Raw genomic sequence first — 21936 nt, 5'->3', positions numbered from 1 at the left:
TGAGTTATTCTCAGAATCCTCTGGAGACAGAAAATGTGTTCCAGGTAGAATATCCAGGTGCTAGAAATTCCTGGGTAATAAAATAAATGGAGTGAAAATAAGTTCTCATTTCCTGGTTTTTAAAAATATATTATGCGGAAAGCTAAGACAATGAAAGGATACCCTGCAGAGTCCAAGTTCATCGAGAAATGCCTACTGAAAAGTCTTCAGAAAAGAAGTTAATTGAAATATTGAATGAATTGCTTAGAAAACCTACCACTGAACGTTCCCCCCTGGTTTAATCTTTAATTTAAAGGTGAAGAAAAAATTACATCTACTATACATTGAACAAGATGAAGCTAACATATTTTGAATTAACAAACCAAGCATGGTGTGGGATCTCGACTAGAACAGAGGATGAACTCAGGAGGAAAAGAATTCCAATAAAAAGGAATAAATACATAGGAGGGAATCCTGTTGAAGAATAATCATGTTGAGTACGGAAGTACTGGCTTACGTTTAATATTGAATACATACTTTATCTAATAAGAGAAAGAAAGGAAGATTTCTCATCTTTATTTTTCAAGAATTCTTCTCAGGTAAGTCCTTGACTTACAACAGTTCATTGAGTGACTGTTCAAAATTACAACAGCACTGAAAAAAATGACTTTTGACCATTTTCCACACTTAACAACATTGCAGCATCCCCATGGTCATGTGATCAAAATCCAAATGCTTAGCAATTGGTTCATCGTTGTCCCAGGGTCACGTGATCTCCTTTTGCGACCTTCTGAGAAGCAAAGTCACTTAGCAGCCGAGTTACTAACAACAACTGCAGTGATTCTCTTAACACCTGCGGCAAGAAAGGTCATAGAATGGGACAAAAGACACTTAACAGATGTCTCACTTAGCAACAAAACTTTTGGGCTCAATTGGGGTCGTAAGTCAAGGGCTACCTATATATTTATGAGATTTAAGGGGAAGCGACAGAAAGCTCTTTGCATCCTACTTGCAACCCCAGAAGAGGGTATCTGAGTACAATTGTTTTGTCATTTTTGGAGGTGATGGGTTTGATGTAGCGGGGGGAGGCAAGAGCAGGAAATAAAAAGAGAGTTTGCAAATTATTCAAAATACTTTACTGTGGTATGGGGATATGCACTTGTCTCTTTTTGAAAAGTAGTGAATGCTGTTTTATGGAACACAAATTGAGTACAAAATAATTAATAAAACCTTGAAGGAAAGCAAGCCAAATATTTAATGGCTACAGGAAATCTACCACAAAGGTAAAAATGCCCACTAAGAATCTTTTTAAGCAAAGATACTTTTAAGGCCCCTAAAGGATAGCAAGTTGGATTGCAAATCCCCTGGACTTTAGGATTATCAGTTTAATTACAGACAACAAGAGTAGATTTGTGTTCATAAAAGGGAAATTACAAGTAAATGTAATTTTAGGGCCAATCAATTGGAATTTACACAACCAACATTGTAAAAGATAAACTCACAAGGCTCTGGAAATGCCATTGTGGGGAGAGAGTTTAAGCAAACAATTAATTAGTCTGATTTTCTCAAAGGGAGAAGAGAACTCATTTTACAATGAACAAAGACCAAAAATTAGTAGAATTAATAACTATCCAATCTTAACAGAAAAAAAACAGAATTGAAAGAGACCTTGGAGGTCTTCTAGTCCAGCCCCCTGCTCAAGCAGGAGACCCTATACCAGTGGTCCCCAACCTTTTTATCGCCGCGGACCAGTCAGACGAGCCTCCCTCGGCCTTCCGGACCGGCGGGTGGGAAGGCGGCCATCCTGGGCGCGCGTTCCGCAGGGCGGGGGGGGGGGCCTTCCTTCACGCCAAGGCCGACAGCCCGTGAGGCCGCCCCGCCTCCTCCTCCTCGGCCGCCGGGGGAAGGGAGGGGGAACCGACCCCGCGATCCGCTCGCTCGGGCAGCCCTTTTTCCTCGCTGCAGTTCGGCGGGGGAAAAAGATGGCCCTGTGTCCTACTTCGGGCGGGCGGGCGGCTGGCGCGGCGGAGGCCGGCTGCTTCCGAGGGGGTGGGCCTCCGCGCCGCGCTCCATGAAGGGAAGAGGGGGAGAAGGCGGGCTGTGGCCGAAGGGCCCCCGAGAGCCCCGCCAGCCTGACACAAAAAGCGCTTCGGCGGAGCGGCGGGGGGGAGGGGCGGGAGGCAGGTGACACTCCAGGAGGGGGGGCAGAGCTGCGCCGCGAGTCTTACGTAAAGCCCCCCCTCCCCGCCTCGGCGGAGGAAAACATCTCCCACCTGGGTGGGGCTGCGCGCGAAGCGCCTCTCGGAACGGCGAAGCTCCCCAAGTTCCCCCGAAACGGCCGCGCTGCGCCCCTCCCCCCCGCAACCTTAGTTTCTCCTTGGGAGGAAAATGCAGCGCCGCCGCCCCCTCCTGCCCCCCCCTCGTCATTCCACGGGGCAGGCGGGCCGGGTGAGTCCGCGGACAAAGTTTCGTCTCCCAGGCAGCCTCCGCCAGCAGCATCCCAAGTTCGGGCCGAGGCCGCCGCCGCCGCCCCCTCCCTCCCGGGGCGAGCAGAGCAAGAGGGCGGGGGGGGGGAGATCGGGCCTCCCCCCGCCCCCCCAGCCCCGCACATCTGGGGCGGCGGGGGGGCAGAGAAAGGGCGCGTTCATGAGGACTACAAAGTTGCAAATATGGCCCCCGGCCGCTGCAGCGATCATGGCCCCCGGCCGCTGCGCGGCCCGGTGCCAGGTACTCCACGGCCCGGCACCGGTCCGCGGACCGGGGGTTGGGGACCACTGCCCTATACCATTTCAGACAAACAGTTATCTAATCTCTTCTTAAAAACTTCCAGTGCTGGAGCATTCACAACTTCTGGAGGCAAGTAATTCCACTGATTAATTGTTTTCACTTTCAGGAAATTTCTCCTTAGTTCTAGGTTGCTTCTCTCGTTGGTTAGTTTCCATCTGTTGCTTCTTGTCCTGCCTTCAAGTGCTTTGGAGAATAGGTTGACCCCCTCTTCTCCGTGGCAACCCTTTAGATATGGAAACACCGTTAAGTAATAAATAGCCCAAAAGCATAATAAAAGTATATGCTGAAAACCTATATGTCAACTGTCTGAATAGTGAACCCAAAACAAGTAAACACTTTCAGGAGCTTTGAATTCCCAAAAGTAAAACTTTTATTGGATACACAATTTTGGCACTGGAAACAAAACCAGCTCTGGTTTTCCCATACAAATACTTGCTTAGTTAAACAATAGGTTCCCTTTCTCCCCACCCCTGGGTGATCACATTGTCCAATTATGAGACATCCTTTTGTTATGGGAACAGTTCATCTCCCTCTCAAGTACCTGCAGCGGTGACCTTGATGGTTTCCAGGCTCTCACAATCCGTGCACATAATCTCAGCACTCCACTCCACTCTTTCTTCCCTCCAGTTCATTGGCAAGTTGAAAAGGTTTGAAAAAAGCAAGCAGTTCAATCTTGACACTATGCAAAGCAAAAGAATGTAATCCTTAAAAAATAGGAATTATTTAGCTAAAATATAAAACACGTTTTCAATGACTGCAAAGAAATATGATCCTTCCAACTCCCAACTCCCTGCTCTTGTCATAACTAACCCTTGCATCATCCCTACCATCCTGCCAGAACCGATGAAGCTTCTTGAATGAGAAGCGAAATGTCTTCCTCAAGGAAAAAAACACTCTGCCTTTTGAAAAAGCACCTTTGAGACAAACATGATCTGGATGGCTGAGAATCTCCACAGACAGATTAAGCAAATCATGTGGGATTAATTTTTTTAACCTTTTTCTTTTACTATTTAGAGAATCTTCCTAAATATGTGGACAAATTATAAGATGCTTCCCACATTAGTGCAGCTTCTTTTATGTATGTATCAGCATCATGCACAGAGACAGAGGGAGGGGCAGGGTGGGGGGTTTCGATTGAACCGCTGGAACGCCACTCTTGCTTGCTTTGCCACCCCCCCCCCCTTCAGATGCCATTGCCTTCTAAATCTATATCTTCATCCCTATATATTTCACCCTTCTTTTCATGATGAAGATAAAATCTAATAGTCTAAGGGTGAGGAAATGAGAATGCCTCCTTATTTAAAAATATTTGTATGTTAGAAATATTCCTAAAGCATAAGAACAGCTATAAATCAATTTGAGGAACGAGAACAGATTGCACTATTTTCACACAGGGTGGCAAATACATTGGAAAACCCCTCTAGAGGGGAAAAATGAACCAAAAATTTTAATACAGAGACTTGTTTCCATCTTAGCTGGCATAATCAGTCATGGAAAATAGAAAATGCTGCTGATACACCTCCTGTTCATAAATGATTTAATTAAATAAGGACATAAGTATTCAATCGTATGTGATCTTCACAGTGTTGAAAGTAAAATTAAATCCATCTTAAAATATAATTTTAAAAGAGCGGTGCCTTGGAATAATGGTCTGAAAGGCCTTCAGGTGGGTTGGGAAAAACCAGGACGTGTGGTAGGATTAGGAAGCCCATCTCCCCGCTTTTGTGGTTTCATAGTTGCCCTCCATGAATTCTCCCTTCCTGGAGGGATTGTGCCTAAGAGAAACCAGATGCTCAGTGTGGCCTCAGCGTCCCAGGGAGTCTTGCAACCAACAGCAGATTCTCAATAAAATTGGCTCCCTCAGCAGCATCCTCGTGCTCTAATGTTAGTTAGTTGGTGAGGAAACTTTTCCCCCAGGGAGATGCTCTCCAAAAGTGATCCTGGTGCTCAGCCAAAAAGTATCAGGAGGCAAGCAACTCTCCCTGCTTTTTCTTCATCTCTGTCCTCCAGAAAAAAGCATTTCATTTTTCTTTCTTTAGTTCTGGGTTTCCAAAGAGCTGAACAACCTTAGAACCACTAAAAAGGCCCTGAAACCCCTCCCCCTATGTAGAATTACGTAGAATGATAGGGCTGGAAGGGACCTTGGAGTCCTCTAGTCCAGGGGTCTCCAACCTTGCTTCGTGCACCATAGAGAGAAACCATAAGCTCTTAGCATTGGTACTTGTGGCTGCTCTATTTTGACCCAGTTAAGTTTCAGTGAAGCCTTACAGAGTTATAGGATAGGTTGACTTCCTCATTGCAGTCCATCCTTTTTCAAGGACACCTTTTGTCCTTGAGTGGGAACACTTGGCCTCCTCTTATACATGGGCAGTGGACACTGGCCTAATGATGTTTTCATCCTTTTAAATGATGTGGGGTTCTAAGGGGTCTCCAACCTTGGCAACTTAAAGCCTGGAGGACTTCAGCTCAAAGAAATCCCCAGCCAACTTTGCTTAAAGTTGCCAAGGTTGGAGATGCCTGCTCTAGTTCAACTCCTGCGCAAATAGGAGGCCCTATACCATTTCCAGACAATTGATTGTTCAGTCTATTTTTGAAAACCTCCAGCGATGGAGCACCCACAACTTCTGGAGACAAGACATTCCACTGATTGATTGTTCTGTCAGGAAATTTCTCCTTATTTCTAGGTTGGGTCACTCCTTGATAATTTTCCATCTGTTACTTCCTGCCCTGCCCTCAGATACTTTGGAGAAGAAAGTCAACCCCCTCAAGTATTGGAAGACTGTTATCATGTCACCCCTATCAAGCCATCCTTCTCCTGGTTAGACCAGACTTATCCAGTTCCTGCAACTGTTCATCATACAGTTTAGCCTCCAGTTCCTTAATCATCTTTGTTGCTTTTCACTACATTCTGTCTATAATCTCAATAGTTTGTTTGTTTTGTGGTTACCGGAACTGGATGCAGTGTTCCAAGTGTGGTCTTACCAAGCCCACTTCATGTGATCTTGATGCTATCTCTGTTGTTGCAGTTTCAGACTGAGTTGGCTTGCTTGGGGGCTGCAGTACACTGCTGACTTGTGCTTAAGTGGTGGCCCCTGTCATAGCTACTATTGTTGAGCCAGGTAATAGAACCCTGCCTTTTAATTAACTTACAATGTCAATTGTATTTCTATATTAAAGTTTATATTACTACAATCAATATATGAAAAAACAATGGCAACAATTTGCTTTAATGGTCTTAAAGTGAACATCAACATATAGGGAGGTGTATGAGAAGGTGACATAATATCACCTATTCTTTTCTCAGCTTGTCTTGAAGAAGTATTTTGGAAACTAGATTGAGCAAAAGATGGAATAAAAATCAATGGCACCTATTTAAATCACTGAAGATGTGAAGATGATGCTGTTCTCTTCTCACAAGACCCAGAAGATCTACAGAGACACATACAAGGGCTGCACAAGCATGAGAATCATTTGGCTTAAAGATAAACCTGAAAAAGAGCCAGGTTATATTTAATAAATTCACCAAAGAAAGAAAGAAAAATATATTTGGAGAAGAACTTTATGTAGTAAACGACTACATATACCTTGGCCAAAGGATCTCAATGGAAGGTGATACAATAAAGGAAATGGAATGACATGTTAAATGTGGTTGGCAGGAATTTGGCCAGCTAAGCGTAATTTTCAAGAACAACCTCCCACCTGAAGAGAAAAGTTTTTGATCAGTGTGTGCTACCTGCTCTAATATATGCCAGTGAAACAGGGACACTCGCCTCACAATCGATGCAAAAGTTACAAGTGGTGCAAAGAGCCATAGAAAGATCCATGCTCGGCATCGCAAGATAAGATAGAAAGACCTGCAATGGCTGAGAGAACAAAGGGAAGCATCCAATATCATCAAGAGAGTAAAAGAATGGAAGTGGAGATGGGCTGATCACCTAGCAAGAAGAACTGAGGGCAGGTGGGCCAAGGCAGTCCTAGAATGGGTCCCTCTTGATCAAAAGCCTCCAGAAGAGGCACAAAACAAGATGGAGAGACGACATCAGCAAGTATGGTGGGCCCAATTGCTAAAAGAAAGCTCAGGACCCTTTTGGTTGGAACATGCGGAAGAGGCCCTCATCCTGCAGTGAATAGACAATGGCTAGAATGATGGTAGTGATTTTAAGTTTTAAACATTTATTTGTACACACCCAGAGTCCCTTTCTCAGGAAGATGGGCATTTCCTAGATATGAGAATGAATGAATGATAGTTATATAAGCACAGCAAAAGATGTTGGAAGTGACCAGCTCTCCTTTTCTTTTCTTTATGGGCAGAAGCAGTGGTGGGTTCCTACCGGTTTGGACGGTTTGGCTGAACTGGTCGTGATTTGGCTGCCTGGGTCGCTGGAACCGGCAGCAACCCAGGCCTGCCTCACCCCTGAACTGATTCCCTGGTCAGTGCTGTTGGCGTTGCCATCTTGTTTTTCAGATCTGCGCATGCACAGAACAATGTTAATTGCATTATGCATGCATGTGCAGTGTTTGAGTTTGAGTTTATTGAACACTTATAGGCCGCCCTTTTCCCTGAGTGGACTCAGGGCGGCTTACAATAATGAGGGAAGGGAGTGCAAGACAAGACATAAAAGAAAAGGTGAGTAAAAAAAATAATTAACCATAAAAGCACAACATTCACTCAGCATTCGGGCGGGGAGAGAGTAAAGTCCTATCCCCAGGCCTGACAGGATAGCCAGATCTTAAGGGCCGTGCGGAAGGCCTGGACGGTGGTGAGGGTATGGATCTCCACGGGGAGATTGTTCCATAGCGTCGGAGCTGCAACTGAGAAGGCTCTCCTCCGCGTAGTCGCCAGTTGGCACTGACTGGCGGATGGGATTCGGAGGAGGCCTACCCTGTGCGATCTGATGGGATGCAGGGAGGTAATTGGCAGAAGGCGGTCTCTCAAATAGCCAGATCCACTACCATGGAGCGCTTTGTGGATGGTAAGTAGGACCTTGAAGTGCACCCGGCGATCAACAGGTAGCCAGCGCAGCTCACGGAGGATCGGTGTTATGTGGGCGAACCGCGGTGCGCCCACGATCACTCGCGCGGCCGCATTCTGGACTAGCTGAAGTCGCCGGATGCTCTTCAAGGGCAGCCCCATGTAGAGCACATTGCAGTATTCCAGCCTAGAGATCACAAGGGCTCGAGTGACTGTTGTGAGGGCCTCCCGGTTCAGGTAGGGCCGCAACTGGCGCACCAGGCGAACCTGGGCAAATGCCCCCCTGGTCACAGCTGACAAGTGATGGTCGAAACTCAGCTGTGAGTCCAGGAGGACTCCCAAGTTGCGGACCCTGTCTGAGGGGTCAGACTGATTGATGGAACATTAGCCAAATTGTTGGGAGGAAAACACAACAGCCACTCGGTCTTTTCCGGGTTGAGTACCAGTTTGTTAGCTCTCATCCAGTCTTTAACAGCCTCAAGGCCCCGGTTCATCACGTCCACCGCTTCATTGAGTTGGCACGGGGCGGACAGATACAACTGTGTATCGTCCGCGTATTGATGGTATTTTATCCCGTGCCTCCGAATGATCTCGCCCAGCGGTTTCATGTATATGTTGAATAGCAGGGGGGATAAGACCGAGCCCTGCGGCACCCCATAAGTTAGGGGCCTCGGGGACGATCTCTCCCCCCCCACCAACACCGACTGCAACCTGTCCGAGAGGTAGGAGGAGAACCACTGCAGAACAGTGCCGCCCACCCCCACCTCCCGCAGTCGTCGCAGAAGGATACCATGGTCGATGGTATCGAAAGCCGCCGAGAGGTCAAGGAGAACCAGGATGGACGCATGGCCTCCATCTCTGGCTCTCCAGAGATCATCGGTCAATGCGACCAAAGCGGTTTCTGTGCTGTAACCGGGCCTGAAGCCGGACTGGAAGGGGTCAAGATAGTTAGCTTCCTCCAAGGTACGCTGAAGCTGGAAGGCCACCACCTTCTCAACAACCTTCCCCACAAAGGGGAGGTTGGAGACTGGACGGTAGTTATTAAGAACTGCTGGATCCAAAGACGGTTTCTTCAGGAGGGGCCTCACCACCGCCGCCTTAAGCGCGGTGGGGAAGTATCCCTCCCGAAGAGAGGCGGTAACAACCGCCTGGATTCAGCCTCGTGTCACCTCACTGCTGTTGGCAACCAGCCAGGAGGGACACGGGTCCAGTATACAGGTGGAGGCGCTCACAGCTCGCATAGCCTTGTCCACATCCCCAGAGGCAACATCCTGAAACTCAATCCAGAGATGGTCTGCCAAATCATTCCCTTGTGTCTCGGCTGGATCTGCAAGAGTGGAGTCCAGGTCCGATCGAAACCGAGCAACTTTGTCCGCCAAGAACTGAACATACTCCTCAGCCTTACCCTGTAGGGGGTTCCCCGTCTCCCTCCTATTTAGGAGGGAGCAGGTTATCCTAAACAGGGCGGCTGGGCGGGACTCGGCGGACGCTACCAAGGAGGCAATGTGTGATCTTTTGGCTGTTCTTAACGCCCGAATGTACTCCTTGGTGCATGCTGTCAACAGTGCTCAGTTCGACTCGGACCTATCGGACCTCCACAGGTGCTCTAGGCGTCTCCTCCGGCGCTTTATCTCCCGGAGCTCCTCGGTGAACCAAGGAGGCCTCCGTGAGCCGCTGACCCGGAGGGGCCGTAGTGGCGCAATCCGGTCCAGAGACCCTGATGCTGCCGAGTGCCAGGCCGCAGCAAGAGTCTCCGCCGAACTGTGGGCGAGAGCATCTGGAATAACCCCAAGCTCCGTCTGGAACCTAACAGGGTCCATAAGTCGCCTGGGGCGGAACCACCTGGTCGGTTCCTCCTCCCTACGGTGGGGGTTTGGCCTCCGGAAGTCTAGCCTCAGTAGGTAGTGGTCTGACCACGACAGGGGAATGGTCTCATTTCCCCTCAGACCAAGATCATAACTCCACTGCTCCGAGAGGAATACGAGGTCGAGTGTGTGCCCCGCTGAGTGGGTAGGGCCTCGGATTACCTGGGTCAAGCCCATGGCTGTCATGGAAGCCATGAACTCCTGCGCTCCATCAGAGTGTTCACCGAGCGAAGGCAAATTGAAGTCCCCCAGAACCATTAGCCTAGGGAACTCAACTGCTAGCTCGGCTACTGACTCGAGGAGCGAGGGGAGGGCTGCTGCAATGCAGTTGGGAGGCAGGTACGTTAGCAGCAAGCCCACTTGACCCTTGAGGTCCAACTTCACTAGTAGGGACTCACACCCGGCAAGCTCCGGAGCAGGGATCCTACGAGGTACTAAAGACTCCCGGACTACAATAGCCACACCGCCACCCCTTCCCTGGGCTCTCGGCTGCTGAAGCACCTGAAATCCGTCTGGGCACATTTCTACGAGGGGGACTCCTCCCTCCGTGCCCAGCCATGTCTCAGTAATACATGCCAGGTCTGCCCCCTCGTCTACGATCAAGTCCCGGACGAGGGGAGCCTTATGAACAACAGACCTGGCATTTAGCGACAGCAGCCTGAGACCAGGGTCCTGATTGCTCACGCCATCTGACCTTGGAGTGGGACTCATAGGGCCGGAAGGAGGGATCTCTGCAATATAGCGAACCCTCCTTCCCCGGTAATGGCCAGCCCTAAAGTCCCCGCCGTATCTGCCTCTCCCTGTTATGACCGCAATGCTCCGACTCTCTCCCGTGGATGTAATTCCCCCAACCACCCCAATGACCCCCGCATACCCCGCCAGGTCCTCCGAATCAGACATACTCAGACACTCACACAAACAGTCCCCACAATATAGTTAAAAACACAGAAAAGATACAGCGATAATAATACTAAAAGTGGATCTTTCATACTAACACATTCAATCCCATACACTCAGCATACCCGATTAAAATTGCGCAGACACAGAGTTTAAATTATGAGTTCCGGAAGAGCCAACCTCCCTTCCTCCAAGTTCCAGAAAGATCCAAGGCCAAGGTCCAAGGTCCGTATTATGTAGGATGGTTGTAGATGGAGGGGGGGCAAAGCGTAAGCCCCAGATATTAACAAGCACCAGCTTTGCAGTCTCACACCCTCCAAGTCAAGATAAAGCGTAGAATAATCATCAATAACGGTCCATAGGAGATATAAGGATGATGTGCAGGGGGATATCTTATCCTCCCCCTCTCCTAAAGTCCTGGGAGGGCCAAAGTCTAGATGTCTAAGGTCTAAAAATGGCTGGAACCAGTTGAAAGGGAGAAGGGGAGGGTGCCAGCTTGGTGACCAGTTTTTAAAACGCCAAGACCCTGTCCCTGAAGCTGCCATCCTCTATCACTCCTTTCCCCAAACCGAATGCACCATAAGTATGTACACCATAAGGTGTCAAGTGTTAAATCAGGTGGTCGCTGCTCACATTAGATGTTCCAGGGCAGCGGTGGTAGCAAGCGGTGGAGAAGGGCGGCTGTTCCAGGCCAATGCCGATGGTCGCAGGCCAGGCAGTGAAAAACTCGTGTTGAATGAAAAAAACAGGGAAACAGGCAGGCAAGGCTCCGCAGCAGCAGGGGCAGGCAGGAAAAGAAATTGTCCGACACACGGGAGGATAAAAGGAGAGGCTACAACGGCGAGAGAGGTAGGCACAACAGCACAAGATAGGGGAGGGGCGGGCGTTCAGGCGAGCTATGATGGTGGTGGCTAGATCGTCACTCAATTCGCTCACCCAAGCCACGATAGTTTCCCCTCCTCTTTAGGGCAATGGAAGATGGTAGTAGTAATAAAAGATGGTAACAGCCAATTATAAATCCCCAAGCTCACCGCTCCTTCTTTCTAGGCTGTAGGTGAAAATCCAGGGTTCCTCTCCAAACCCCACACTGCTTAAATCTAAAAAGAACAGCGGGGGAGTTCCATTCGTGAGAGCGAAAAGCTCAGGCAGCCATTTTTCATCCAATTCCCGCTGCCGCCGTTCCGCTGCTCTAGGGCGACTTCCAGGACCAGGGGCTCGCAAATAAAGTTAGTGGGCTCACCAGGTCGAGCAGACGACAACCGGGGCACGCAGGGGCACCCAGGTATCCAAGATGATAGAAAGACGCCGACCGTCTGTGCGTCGTCGCCGTCGCCGCCCTCGCGCAAAGTGCACAGACGAGTGAACCGGCAGTAGTGCCAGCTGGAACCCACCCCTGGGCAGAAGGGTTTTAGTACCCATTCAAGTGAAGTTGAGAATTGAATGTTTAAAGTGTGGGCAGGGAAGGGGAGGCAAATTAATGCTATCTGTCCAGGCCAGTTCTTGAGAAAGGCGCTGATGGCTTGGCTGTCCTAAGTGAAGAACCATTTATGGATTCCTGCATCTGAGGATTTCCAGTGATGGATAAATAATGTAAACTCGCTCATTTCTTTCCATCAAGAGATGCAGTTTTAATGTTGATTCCCAGGCAAGAGGAGGAGAATTTTGTTCTATTTATATTTTTATGCTAAGTTATTCATTTTGCATATTTTAATCTGAACCTCAGTTTTCCAAAAGTGATGTGGTTTGCAGTATAAATGATGCACAATACGTATACAATATATATTACTGGATGTGTGCACTTAGATATTCACAAAATGACATTGTATGTTAATTAATATTAATATTAATTTAGTAATATTTTGTATATTGTAAAAATATGCCCAGAAGGACATTGAGATCAGCTGCTTGCTAGAATGTGTATATGAAAGCCAATTCACGCTGAATCATGTATTTCCGTACCTTTCTACTGTTACAGATGTTGGCAGCTGAGGTAGGGCTGCCTCATTCAAGTATTAGCACAATGGCAGGGGGTGGCAAGTGCCAATGTTGTTTCTGGTGCTGTGGCTTTGCTCCTCACTTTGTTTTCTTGGCTGCCTGGCACTGAAAAGGCATTTGACTGAGCAGAGAGGGCATTGCCCCAGACTCTTCCCAAATAGGTTGACCCAGTAAAACTGGGATGTTACATCATACTAGGATTGAATCCTGTAGATTATCTTGGAGTCGTAAAATGATTTATCCTGTCATTTGAAGAAGCAGAATATCCTAGCATTTCTGTTCCTTGCTGAAATGCTAGCTAAGGAAGGTTTAATGAAGCTAATGGAAAATGGAAGTTGATATCCAGGGGCAGAGTTGTGACAATATTCTTTTGGTGTATTTGCCAAACCCCTCCAACCTGGGCGGTTAATGAGAGAGACTTGGGGTGGGGGAATCTTGCTTAACCTGCTTTTAGAGTACATTAAATGAAAATCTAAACAAAGGGCTGTGATCACACACCTTATGGCAAGTCACAAAAAGGGACACTTGAGAGAATTTAAGCATAAGCTAAGCAAGCTATAGCTTAAAGGCACCTCTCAAAATTATTTTCATTCATTACAGTTCCAATGTCATTTACGAAGGTCTCCATAAATTAAGTGGCTCACATGACCTTTGATAATTGATTAAGATACGCTTTGATTCGGCATGCAATCACAACGTCTCCACATGCCAACTTGGGCCTGTTACTCATCTGGATGGCATGCTTTCCAAGTTCAGTTGTCAGGCGGCCTTGTTGTCTGCAAGACCTTGCCAAAAAAGAGCCTTTATGGCTCCCTGTAACTTAGGGCTTCATTCTGCCCAAATCCAGTCTGGGTGAAAGCTAATCAAGCCTGGCATGTTTATTGGGCATAACCAGTCACTAGCAGATTAAGCGTGATGTGTGGGCTCGGCCAAAGCCATGGGGGAGAAGGCACTGGGGGGGGGGGAGGGATGTTTGGAAGGGAAGCCTCTTATCACTTGGCCCTTTCACAGTGCTAGCCTTCCATAAGGACTCGGGCAGCCAGGGGGGTCAGGAGTGGCCTTCAGAGGCTTAGGGCCACTGGGGACAATGTGCCCTGTCTGTGCATTGGCTGACAGCCAGGTCCTTCTTCCGTCTCTCCTATTTCCTTTGGCTTCCTTGTCACCTGCGGTCTGGGCTCCAGTTTGACTCCACCAGCTGAGCACATTAGAGAGCATGTAAAATATATGGTAAGCAGCTACGTGCCGCATTTTTAAAAACCAGTAAGTGGAGATCTAAGTAATTTTCCTTGTCACAGTACTTGGCTTAAATAAACTCTGCGAGGAGGAGAGCTCCCATCCGTTTTTCATCTCTAAAGAGCCATGGTACATACCCAGAGGAGAGGGAGGGGGAGAGGAAGGGGCCTTGGTACGATGCAAATCCCGTCTTGTCTGCTCAGTCCCCATCCTCCAGCAGGAGATGCTTCTTCCTCCCTTTAATCTTGAAAATCCTCTCTTGGTCTGGAGCCACACAGGCCTCCTCTGCAGGCACAATTGGCTGCCCAATGTTAAGTAGGCTGAGTGAGCAGCAAGAGGGAGAGAAAAAACTGCCCATTTTTTTTCTTGACAAACACAAATTCCAGAAGTGATATTTAAATAAGAACATATTTTCCTCTTTAAATAAAGTATTCAATTAAAAAAAATAAAACTTTGATTTTGGTTTTCTTGATTAGAAAGATTTGGTGTTATAGAAATTAATGTGTAGAAGCCAAAAGTTGAGGTTGGAGTGTATTTATCTTATACTGTGCTAGGAAGAGTTGGAAGTCAATGCCTCCTTTTCTTTCTTTTTCTCTTCCCCCTTGCATTTCACACCCCTTTTTCTGTTCCCTTCCCTTCATTTCCTATTTTCTTTTCCTTTTTTTGCATTTTATACAATTAAAAAAGGAAAATTTGAATTTAAAAAGACAGAATTGCCGATTTTAAAAATAACCTGCAAACCAAAGCATGCATTTGCCCCATTCTGCCTCTTTGTGGGTTTTGTTTGCTTCTTTTAAGCATTTTTGGATGTGGGGAAAGGGTTCAGAGGCATCACCCACAGCGCAATGCCCTCAATCAAGGTTTCCATTCTCGTCCGCTTCTGTTCTTGGGGTGCTTGAGTGTCGACCTCTGTTACCTGTGCATCTTCTGCTTGGACCATTCCTTTCTTTAAAAGTGAGCACAACTAATTAAAAAAAGAGAACAGGACACACCTTCTTTGACAACTCCCTGTTCCTCTCTCCAGGTTTAAGCTCCTGAGCCAGGAAGAGGGAGAATACTTCAACGTCCCTGTCCCAGCTGAAGGTGAAGAAGGCAATGAGGAGTTCAGGCAGAAGTTTGAGGTGAGTTGCTTTTCCAAAAGGCCACCCCATCGTGGACGGCTCTCGGGAAGCCAGCCCTTGAAGCCTCCTCCCGTGGCCCTCACCAAGCAGGGGGCCCCAAGAGCTTAACTTGGGTTAGCCCTGGGTTCTGGGAGATGCCTGGTTTATCTGGCCAGTTGAGCCCTTGGCATTAATAGGACAAATATCTGTCCATTGCACGGGTCAGAAGGAAGGCTGAGAAAATATCTGGAGAAATTGGACATAGATTGTTTCTACTTCTCTCCATGGGATGATGCTACAGGGCATTGCAGGGCATTGCAGGCCAATATAATCAGACACGAAGGCAGCTTTTTCCCTCCTGCCACACTCTGGTAAATGCCTCGTTCCCACAGCACTGCCTTACGTCTGTGTACCCAGCATGGCTGTAGGATTCTCATTTAGCTGTCTTATTAACTTCTTTACTTCCCCCTGTTATTGGGATGGTGATGGTGATGATGATTCTGTTGCTTTGCATGTACACCGAAAGCTACTGCATGAGAGACAAGTGTGATTGTGTGTCCAATCACACTTGACCAATAAAGCTATTCTGTTCTGTTCTATTCTAATTTCTATTTCTATATTATGTTCTGTTCTATTATTCCAAATTCTATTCTATTCTATTCTATTTTAATTTCTATTTCTATATTATATTCTGTTCTATTCTATTCTATTTCATTCCATTCCTAACCCAGAAAAACGTTGCACACAACTTTCCAATTAGAAAAAGTCAGACGAGCCAATTTGCTTAGTATTGCAACAGTGAATCTTGTCTTGTCTTGCAAATCCTATTCCTACAGAAAAAGGCAATGGGTATCCCCACCACCACCAATCCCTATTCATGTGTCAGGTAACACTCATCCGGCACTTCTCCGCTTCTGTATTCCATCCTCATGAGATTCTTTGTTCATTTCTGGAAATTGTTATTTGTTTTATTTTATTTTAGAAGTTTTAGTCAAGACCTGAATACAACAAGACCAGCATATATATATATTTCTGGATTTGCACGGGTGTAGGTATGTTGGTCTTGTTGTATTTGGGTCTTTTCCCATGTAAATTTGAGATTGTCTTGGCAACGTTTTGGCGAGGTCTCACTCGCCATCTTCAGGCTGGTGTTTTCGGCTTAAAGCGTGGTCGGAGCTGCCATCTTTCTATAAATCTTGGTTTACACCCCACCCCCACCAAGATTTATAGAAAGACGGCAGCTCCGACCATGCTTTAAGCCGAAAACACCAGCCTGAAGATGCAAGTGAGACCTCGCCAGAACTCACGGTCTCCTGGTGATTGGCCCAAAGTCTGCCAGTCAGCTCACCTGTTTCTCACAGCTTCTAGCCTGGGACCTTAACCACGAGACCAAATTGGGAAACCCAGTATGTAGAATTGGCCCTATTCTTACTGATGCAGGATCCAACATACCTACAAATGAAGTGGCTAATCCACTCACTCTGTTTGGTTTGATACCATGATGTCAGGAAGAAGGAAACCCAGAACTACTCGTGAGCAGTCTCAAGCATAAGCTCTGTTGTTAATCACCTCTGTTACACAAATCAGACGGACTGCATTCCCCTGGGAATGGTCAGACAAGGCTCCGGGCATTCTGGGAGAGGTCTGCTGCTCCCTGCAGGGCAAGGACTCTAAACCTGCCCCCCTCTTAGCCCCTCCCTTCAGTCTAGCTGGAGATTCCACCACAGATGGATATGAGACCCTTGAGTCTGGCTAAGAGGTTTAAACTGTTTGGATGAATGTCACAATAGTGTCAAATAAACCAGGATGCCTTGTTGCAAATCTAAAGGCCAGATAAATTATGCTCAATGATTTGGGAAGAAGAGACTGTGGATCAGACAAGGAACAGACAAGGAAGAGCCTGCTGGGACTGCCCTGCCTCACATCTCTTTTAAAAGATTGCTTTATTTTTTTAGAAAAGAACAATCTGGGTCCTCATTTTACTGACCTTGGAAAGATGGAAGGCTGAGTCAACCTTGAGCTGGTCAGGATCAAACTCTTAGCAGTTTGCAGAATTAGCCTGCAATACTGCATTCTAACCATGGGGCATAAAAAGATGTTGTTTTCTGAGAAATTGGCGTTTTGAAGTTGTCTGCGTTCAGTGGGGTAACTATCTTGTGAGAGCACCTGTGTGACATGCTTTCAGTATTCCATAGGACCACAAAGATTCAGGAAGTCAGTCCCTCTGTGCCACCCCTGAGATCAGAACTTTCTCCATCACCCCTTTGGACATGTTTTTGGAAGACTACTCCAGCCCTCTTCAGCATGGTGCCTTATAAATTGGCTGGGCTATCGCCCTAGTCACTAACACAGCTGAAGGCCTTGAAGCCACCAGAAGGTGGTCTTTTCTACTTGTCCCTTCCTGTTTGCCATGCCCAAGGGAGCCCTGGGCAAGTGTTTTTTGTGCTCTTTCACTCCTGGGTATTGTACCCACCTCCCAGTTCTCCTCCCAGTCTCCCTTTCAGTGCAATATATTTTCTTATTCCTTTTATGTTGAACAAGATGGTGCAATGTCCTGATTCTTCCATGAAGGGGAAAATATCTTCTTTATCCACATCCCCAAGCATCCTCCTCGTTCTCCTTTTTCTCCTCCTCCTCCTCCTCCTTGCAACCTTTTACCATTCCCCCTCCCCCTCTTACAGCCCCCCGCCCCTCCTCCTCCTCACAAGCTTTCACCCCACCCCTTTCCCAGCCTCTCCCTCTCCTCCTTTTCCTCCTCCTCGCAAGGTTTCACCTCTAATATTTTTAATTTTGTATTTTAGCCCCTCCTCTTTGACTCCATCGCGCCCCCCCCCGGTTGCTAGGGAACAGAAAGTCCAGTAGCTAGGCCAAAGCCAGAAAAACACACTCAGAAATCTCAATAAAACAACACAAATCTCTCCCAAAATTTCACATGAAACACACCTCTCCTTTTTTATGATCAATTTCCATCTCAATGTCAACTGTCCCGTTGGTGAAGCCAGAAAAGGAAAATCTTGGGGCATTATTTTACCAAGAGTATAAACAGAGGTGAGTTGCTGCTGGCTTGGCCTGGATTGGGTGAATCAGTAGTAGCGGCGATGGGAGGCTCTGCTCACCCGCACAGATGCTTCTGTGCATGCGCACGGGAGCGCGCACGAACCAGTAGCAAAAAAATTGGCAACCCACCACTGGTATAAAACTTTACTGATAAACCATATTCGCACAGGATAAGCAAAACCAGCTCTGCAAAAGCATGCATAGTTAATTCCCTCTTTTTCTATGGGCCACCCACAGTTCATTACATTCACCAATTACTTCTGTTCATTTTGACCAGCCAGTCACGCTGGGATGTGTCCTTGAGGTGGAAGCAATGTCTCACAGGAACTGACGGATACTTGGAAGCCATTCCCCCCATCCTTGCATTCCATTCCACCCCCTCCCTTTTTTTGTCAAGCTGCGAGCGAAGCAGAATATAGGTGAAAGTGTGAGTCAGTCTTGACATGCTGACCCGACGGAAGAAGGATAGACCTGAAATAATAATAAACATACATACGTATTATTACCTATAACCCAACTACGGCTACATTCCTTATTGTGGCCGTTGAAGGTACCTAGTGTGAAACTTCTTAAGTAACCCCGCTGCTCTAATGTCTGGAGCAGCCACCCACTCAACGTCTGCTAACCGGTAGCTTTTCCACCGTACTAGGTATTATAATTTTTCCCTTGTGATGATCTGGAATCCAGAATGTTTTTGATCTCATAGTGCTCCTTTCTCATAACTAGAGGTGGTCCTTCAACTAGTCTTAGCCCAGATTCTGGAAAGGGTTTTAAAAGACTGCAGTGAAATATCAGATGAGCCCACCTATTGCTTTTTGGCAATTTCAGCTCCACCATCACTGGATTCATGATCTGGATGGTCTGGAAAGGCTCTAGTATTGGGATCTAACTTTTTATAAGGCTCTGTCTCAGGTTTAGATACTTGGTGGACAAATACACTCTAAATTCCCTGAGGGGAGGGGTAATCTGCTTCCCCCTTTTTTTTGGCTTTCCCTAGCTTTATTTAGTGCTTGAGGCACAGAGGGCCACATGGCTCTTAGATTATCCATCCAGTCAGCTAATGAGTGCTCTGGCATGGGCACGAACTCAGTTTCCGTGGCCACTTTGAAAGGGGTAAAACCTATGCTGCTGTGCACTGAGTTGTTATATGCCATCTTTGTGAAAGGCAGGTGCTCAGCCCAATAGGTCTGCTGATAATTTACATAACAGTGTAGGTATTGCTCTATTAATGAGTTGGTGCATTTAGAAGCCCCATTGGTACTAGGATGATAGGTGGAGCTAAGTCCCTGGAAGGAGCCTACCATTTTCAAAAATTCCTGCCGAACTTTTGCGGTAAATTGCGCCCCCATGTCCGAGACAATGTACTTCAGGACCCTGTGTAGTCTGTAAATGTGTTGCACAAACATCTTGGCTAGCACCCGGGCAGAAAGAATCTTCAGACACACTACAAAGTGTGCTTACTTTAAAAACAGGTTGATGACAGTCCAGATTATTGTGTTCCCAGCAATCTCAAGCACCGCCACGATAAAGTTCATAGATATCTCCTCCTACAGGTTACCTGAGTTGGCTACCAATTGTACCAAGCCTGGAGGCTTTCCAGGTAGCTGTTTCATGGAGGCACACACAGGGCAACTGGCTGTATGCGCCATCAATAAGCTTCTATGCCCTTTTTCAAGGTTCTCTGGTTAGCTGGGACGTACAATACACTCCCCTTCCATGCCAAGCCCTCCTTTAACATCAGGCCATCTTTATGTCTCTAAAACCACTCATCTGCCCCCAAAGCATCTCTTAGTGGTTACATTTAAAAGTCCCAGCCAGCTGTGGGGAGATTGTTCTTTGCTGCCTCGCGAGCGCTAGCACTGCGAGCTGCCTGGATGGGATAATGGAGTTAACTACTTCCTCTCAGATGGTCCTGTATGTGAGAGAGGGCATCTGCTAAGAAATCCCCCCCTCCCCGGCATGTAGTGAAGGGTGAAATTGAAATGATTAAAATACTGGGCTCATTGGACTTGCTTAGGGGACAGCTTCCTCGGGGCCTTTAATGCCTCCAGGTTCTTGTGGTCTGTCCACCATTCCCTCTAAAACTGCCCATCTGACCACATAAGCCTCTTTCTCCCAGATGGCCCACCGCCTCCCAGTATCAGATAACTTGCAAGATGTGTAGGTACAGGGATGCAACTCCCCCTTTTCGTTCTTCTGCAATAAAACTGCCCCAACTGCCACACTGCTGTCATCTGCCTTGATCATGAAAGGCTCATCTGGGTTTGAGTGCTTCAAGATCAGCTCAGAAGCAAAGAGCCACTTCAGCTTTACGAAGGCCTCTTGGCATTCGATGGGCCAATTTAAAGGATGACTTAGTTTGGACTTCAGCCCTCCTCCCCATCTTGAGCAATCTGTTGATGGACAGGGCTATCTGGGCAAACTGCCAGTAAACGTTTGCAAATCCCAGGAAGCTCTGTAACTGCCTCCAATTCCGAGGGGCCTCCCATTCCACATGATTGCCCTCGGGTCCATTTCCACCCCATCCTTGGAGATGCGGTACCCCAGGTAGCCTAGGCTGGTCTGGTAAAAGTCAGATTAAATAGCTTCTTATACAACCAAGCTTTACACAACTTCTCAAGTAGTTCCCTCACTATCCTTATGTGTTCTTCCATGGTCTCAGTATTCCAGGAGTCACAATAAAATGAATAGTCTCTGTGTGGGTCCCAGGCCTGAGGCTCACTGGCTCCATTAGGCAAATTGTTGGTGCCACTCCAGTAAAGGAGCCATCTAACTGGGAGAACCCCATGGGCTGCCTTAACTTCCTCCGCCTCAGCAAGGCCATGAGGGCCCCCTCTTACTCCTGAGGAGGGCACCAAAATCTCCATCCAGGTCATCATAGGGATGATAGTGCTACTTGCCATCGGGTCGTCTTCCCTTTTGCTTTCGCTCTTGTAGAAGACCAGACCAGGCTTGTAATGGGTCAGAGTTCTATCCCCTTCATTGGATTTCAGGGAGACCTCCATGAGCCAGCTGCAATTGTTAAGCGAATCATTGGGGATTGTTAAGTGTGATGTCACATGACTGCAATTTGTGACTTCCTTTGGTTCCCTATTGACTTTGCTTGTTCTAAGCCAGCTGTGAAGGTCCCAAATGGTGACCATGTGTCCAGAGGACACAGCGACTGTTGTAAATGTGCACCTTTTGCCAAATTGTAATCTTATGACTGCTTGGGAGGGGGGGGGCTGGAAAAGCCGCAATTTGAAAACTGGATGCAAGTCTATTTTTTCAGTGCTGCCATAAGTTTAAATGGTCAGTAAATGAAGATTCATCTGTATAGCTTGTAAGAGAGGACATATTAGATAAAATGAAGGATGTCTCATGATAACAGATGAGACTGGTCACTAACGATCCATCATTAAGCAAGGACAGCCTGTAGACAGAAGTCAGTTGTTTGAGCCTTGTGAAAGATGCAGCTGCTTGAACTGCCCCTGGGGAAGAGCTTTGATTTTGTGGCTGCACATTGTGACCAACTCCACATCTGCAGAGGGACACCTTCACAAATGAAGGCAAATCTACTTGTCCCAGGATAAAGTTGCAGGGTCCAAACTGGATCAGTCACCGGGACCAGAGCTTTAGTCAGTCAACAGGGGTGCTGATTTTCCACTAGCTTATCAAGTACTTACTGTATTTTTCAGACTATAAGACACATTGGAATATAAGTCACACCATGATTCTGAAGAGGTAAATTTTAAAAAAAAGTTTTTGCATTCTGCAGGCCTCCCAAACCCTCTGCACACCTCGCTTTTTGCAAAAAAGGGGGGGGGGCATGCAGAGCTTTGGGAGGCTTGTAGATTGCTCCTGGGAGCTGCCCCCCTAAATGAGCAAAAAATTGTCTGTTTTTCAAAAAACGGGCCATTGTTTGCAAAAAAGGGGGGCATGCAGAGGGTTTGGGGGGCTTATAGAATGCTCCTGGGGGCTGGGGGGCAGTTTGGCCTGTTTTTTGCTTTTTTTTGCACTCCCCAGCCCTCAGTAGCACTTTGCAAACCTCCCAAACCCTCTGCACGTCCAT

The 21936-nt window shown here is 47.2% G+C and overlaps 1 protein-coding gene across 1 annotated transcript in view; it reads left to right on the top strand.

The window, feature by feature from the left end:
* The window catches only part of PRKCB (protein kinase C beta), a 242315-nt gene that overhangs the window by 128187 nt on the left and 92192 nt on the right, over positions 1-21936 (top strand). Inside the window, 1 exon segment of the mRNA XM_032231081.1 lies at positions 14753-14849. Coding sequence (XP_032086972.1) covers positions 14753-14849 — 97 coding nt within the window.

The sequence above is a fragment of the Thamnophis elegans genome, chromosome 14 (genome assembly GCF_009769535.1).
Source record: "Thamnophis elegans isolate rThaEle1 chromosome 14, rThaEle1.pri, whole genome shotgun sequence".
Classification (NCBI taxonomy): Eukaryota; Metazoa; Chordata; class Lepidosauria; order Squamata; family Colubridae; genus Thamnophis; species Thamnophis elegans.
Note: the sequence above shows the minus strand (reverse complement) of the source record. Positions and strands in the feature narration are given on the sequence as shown.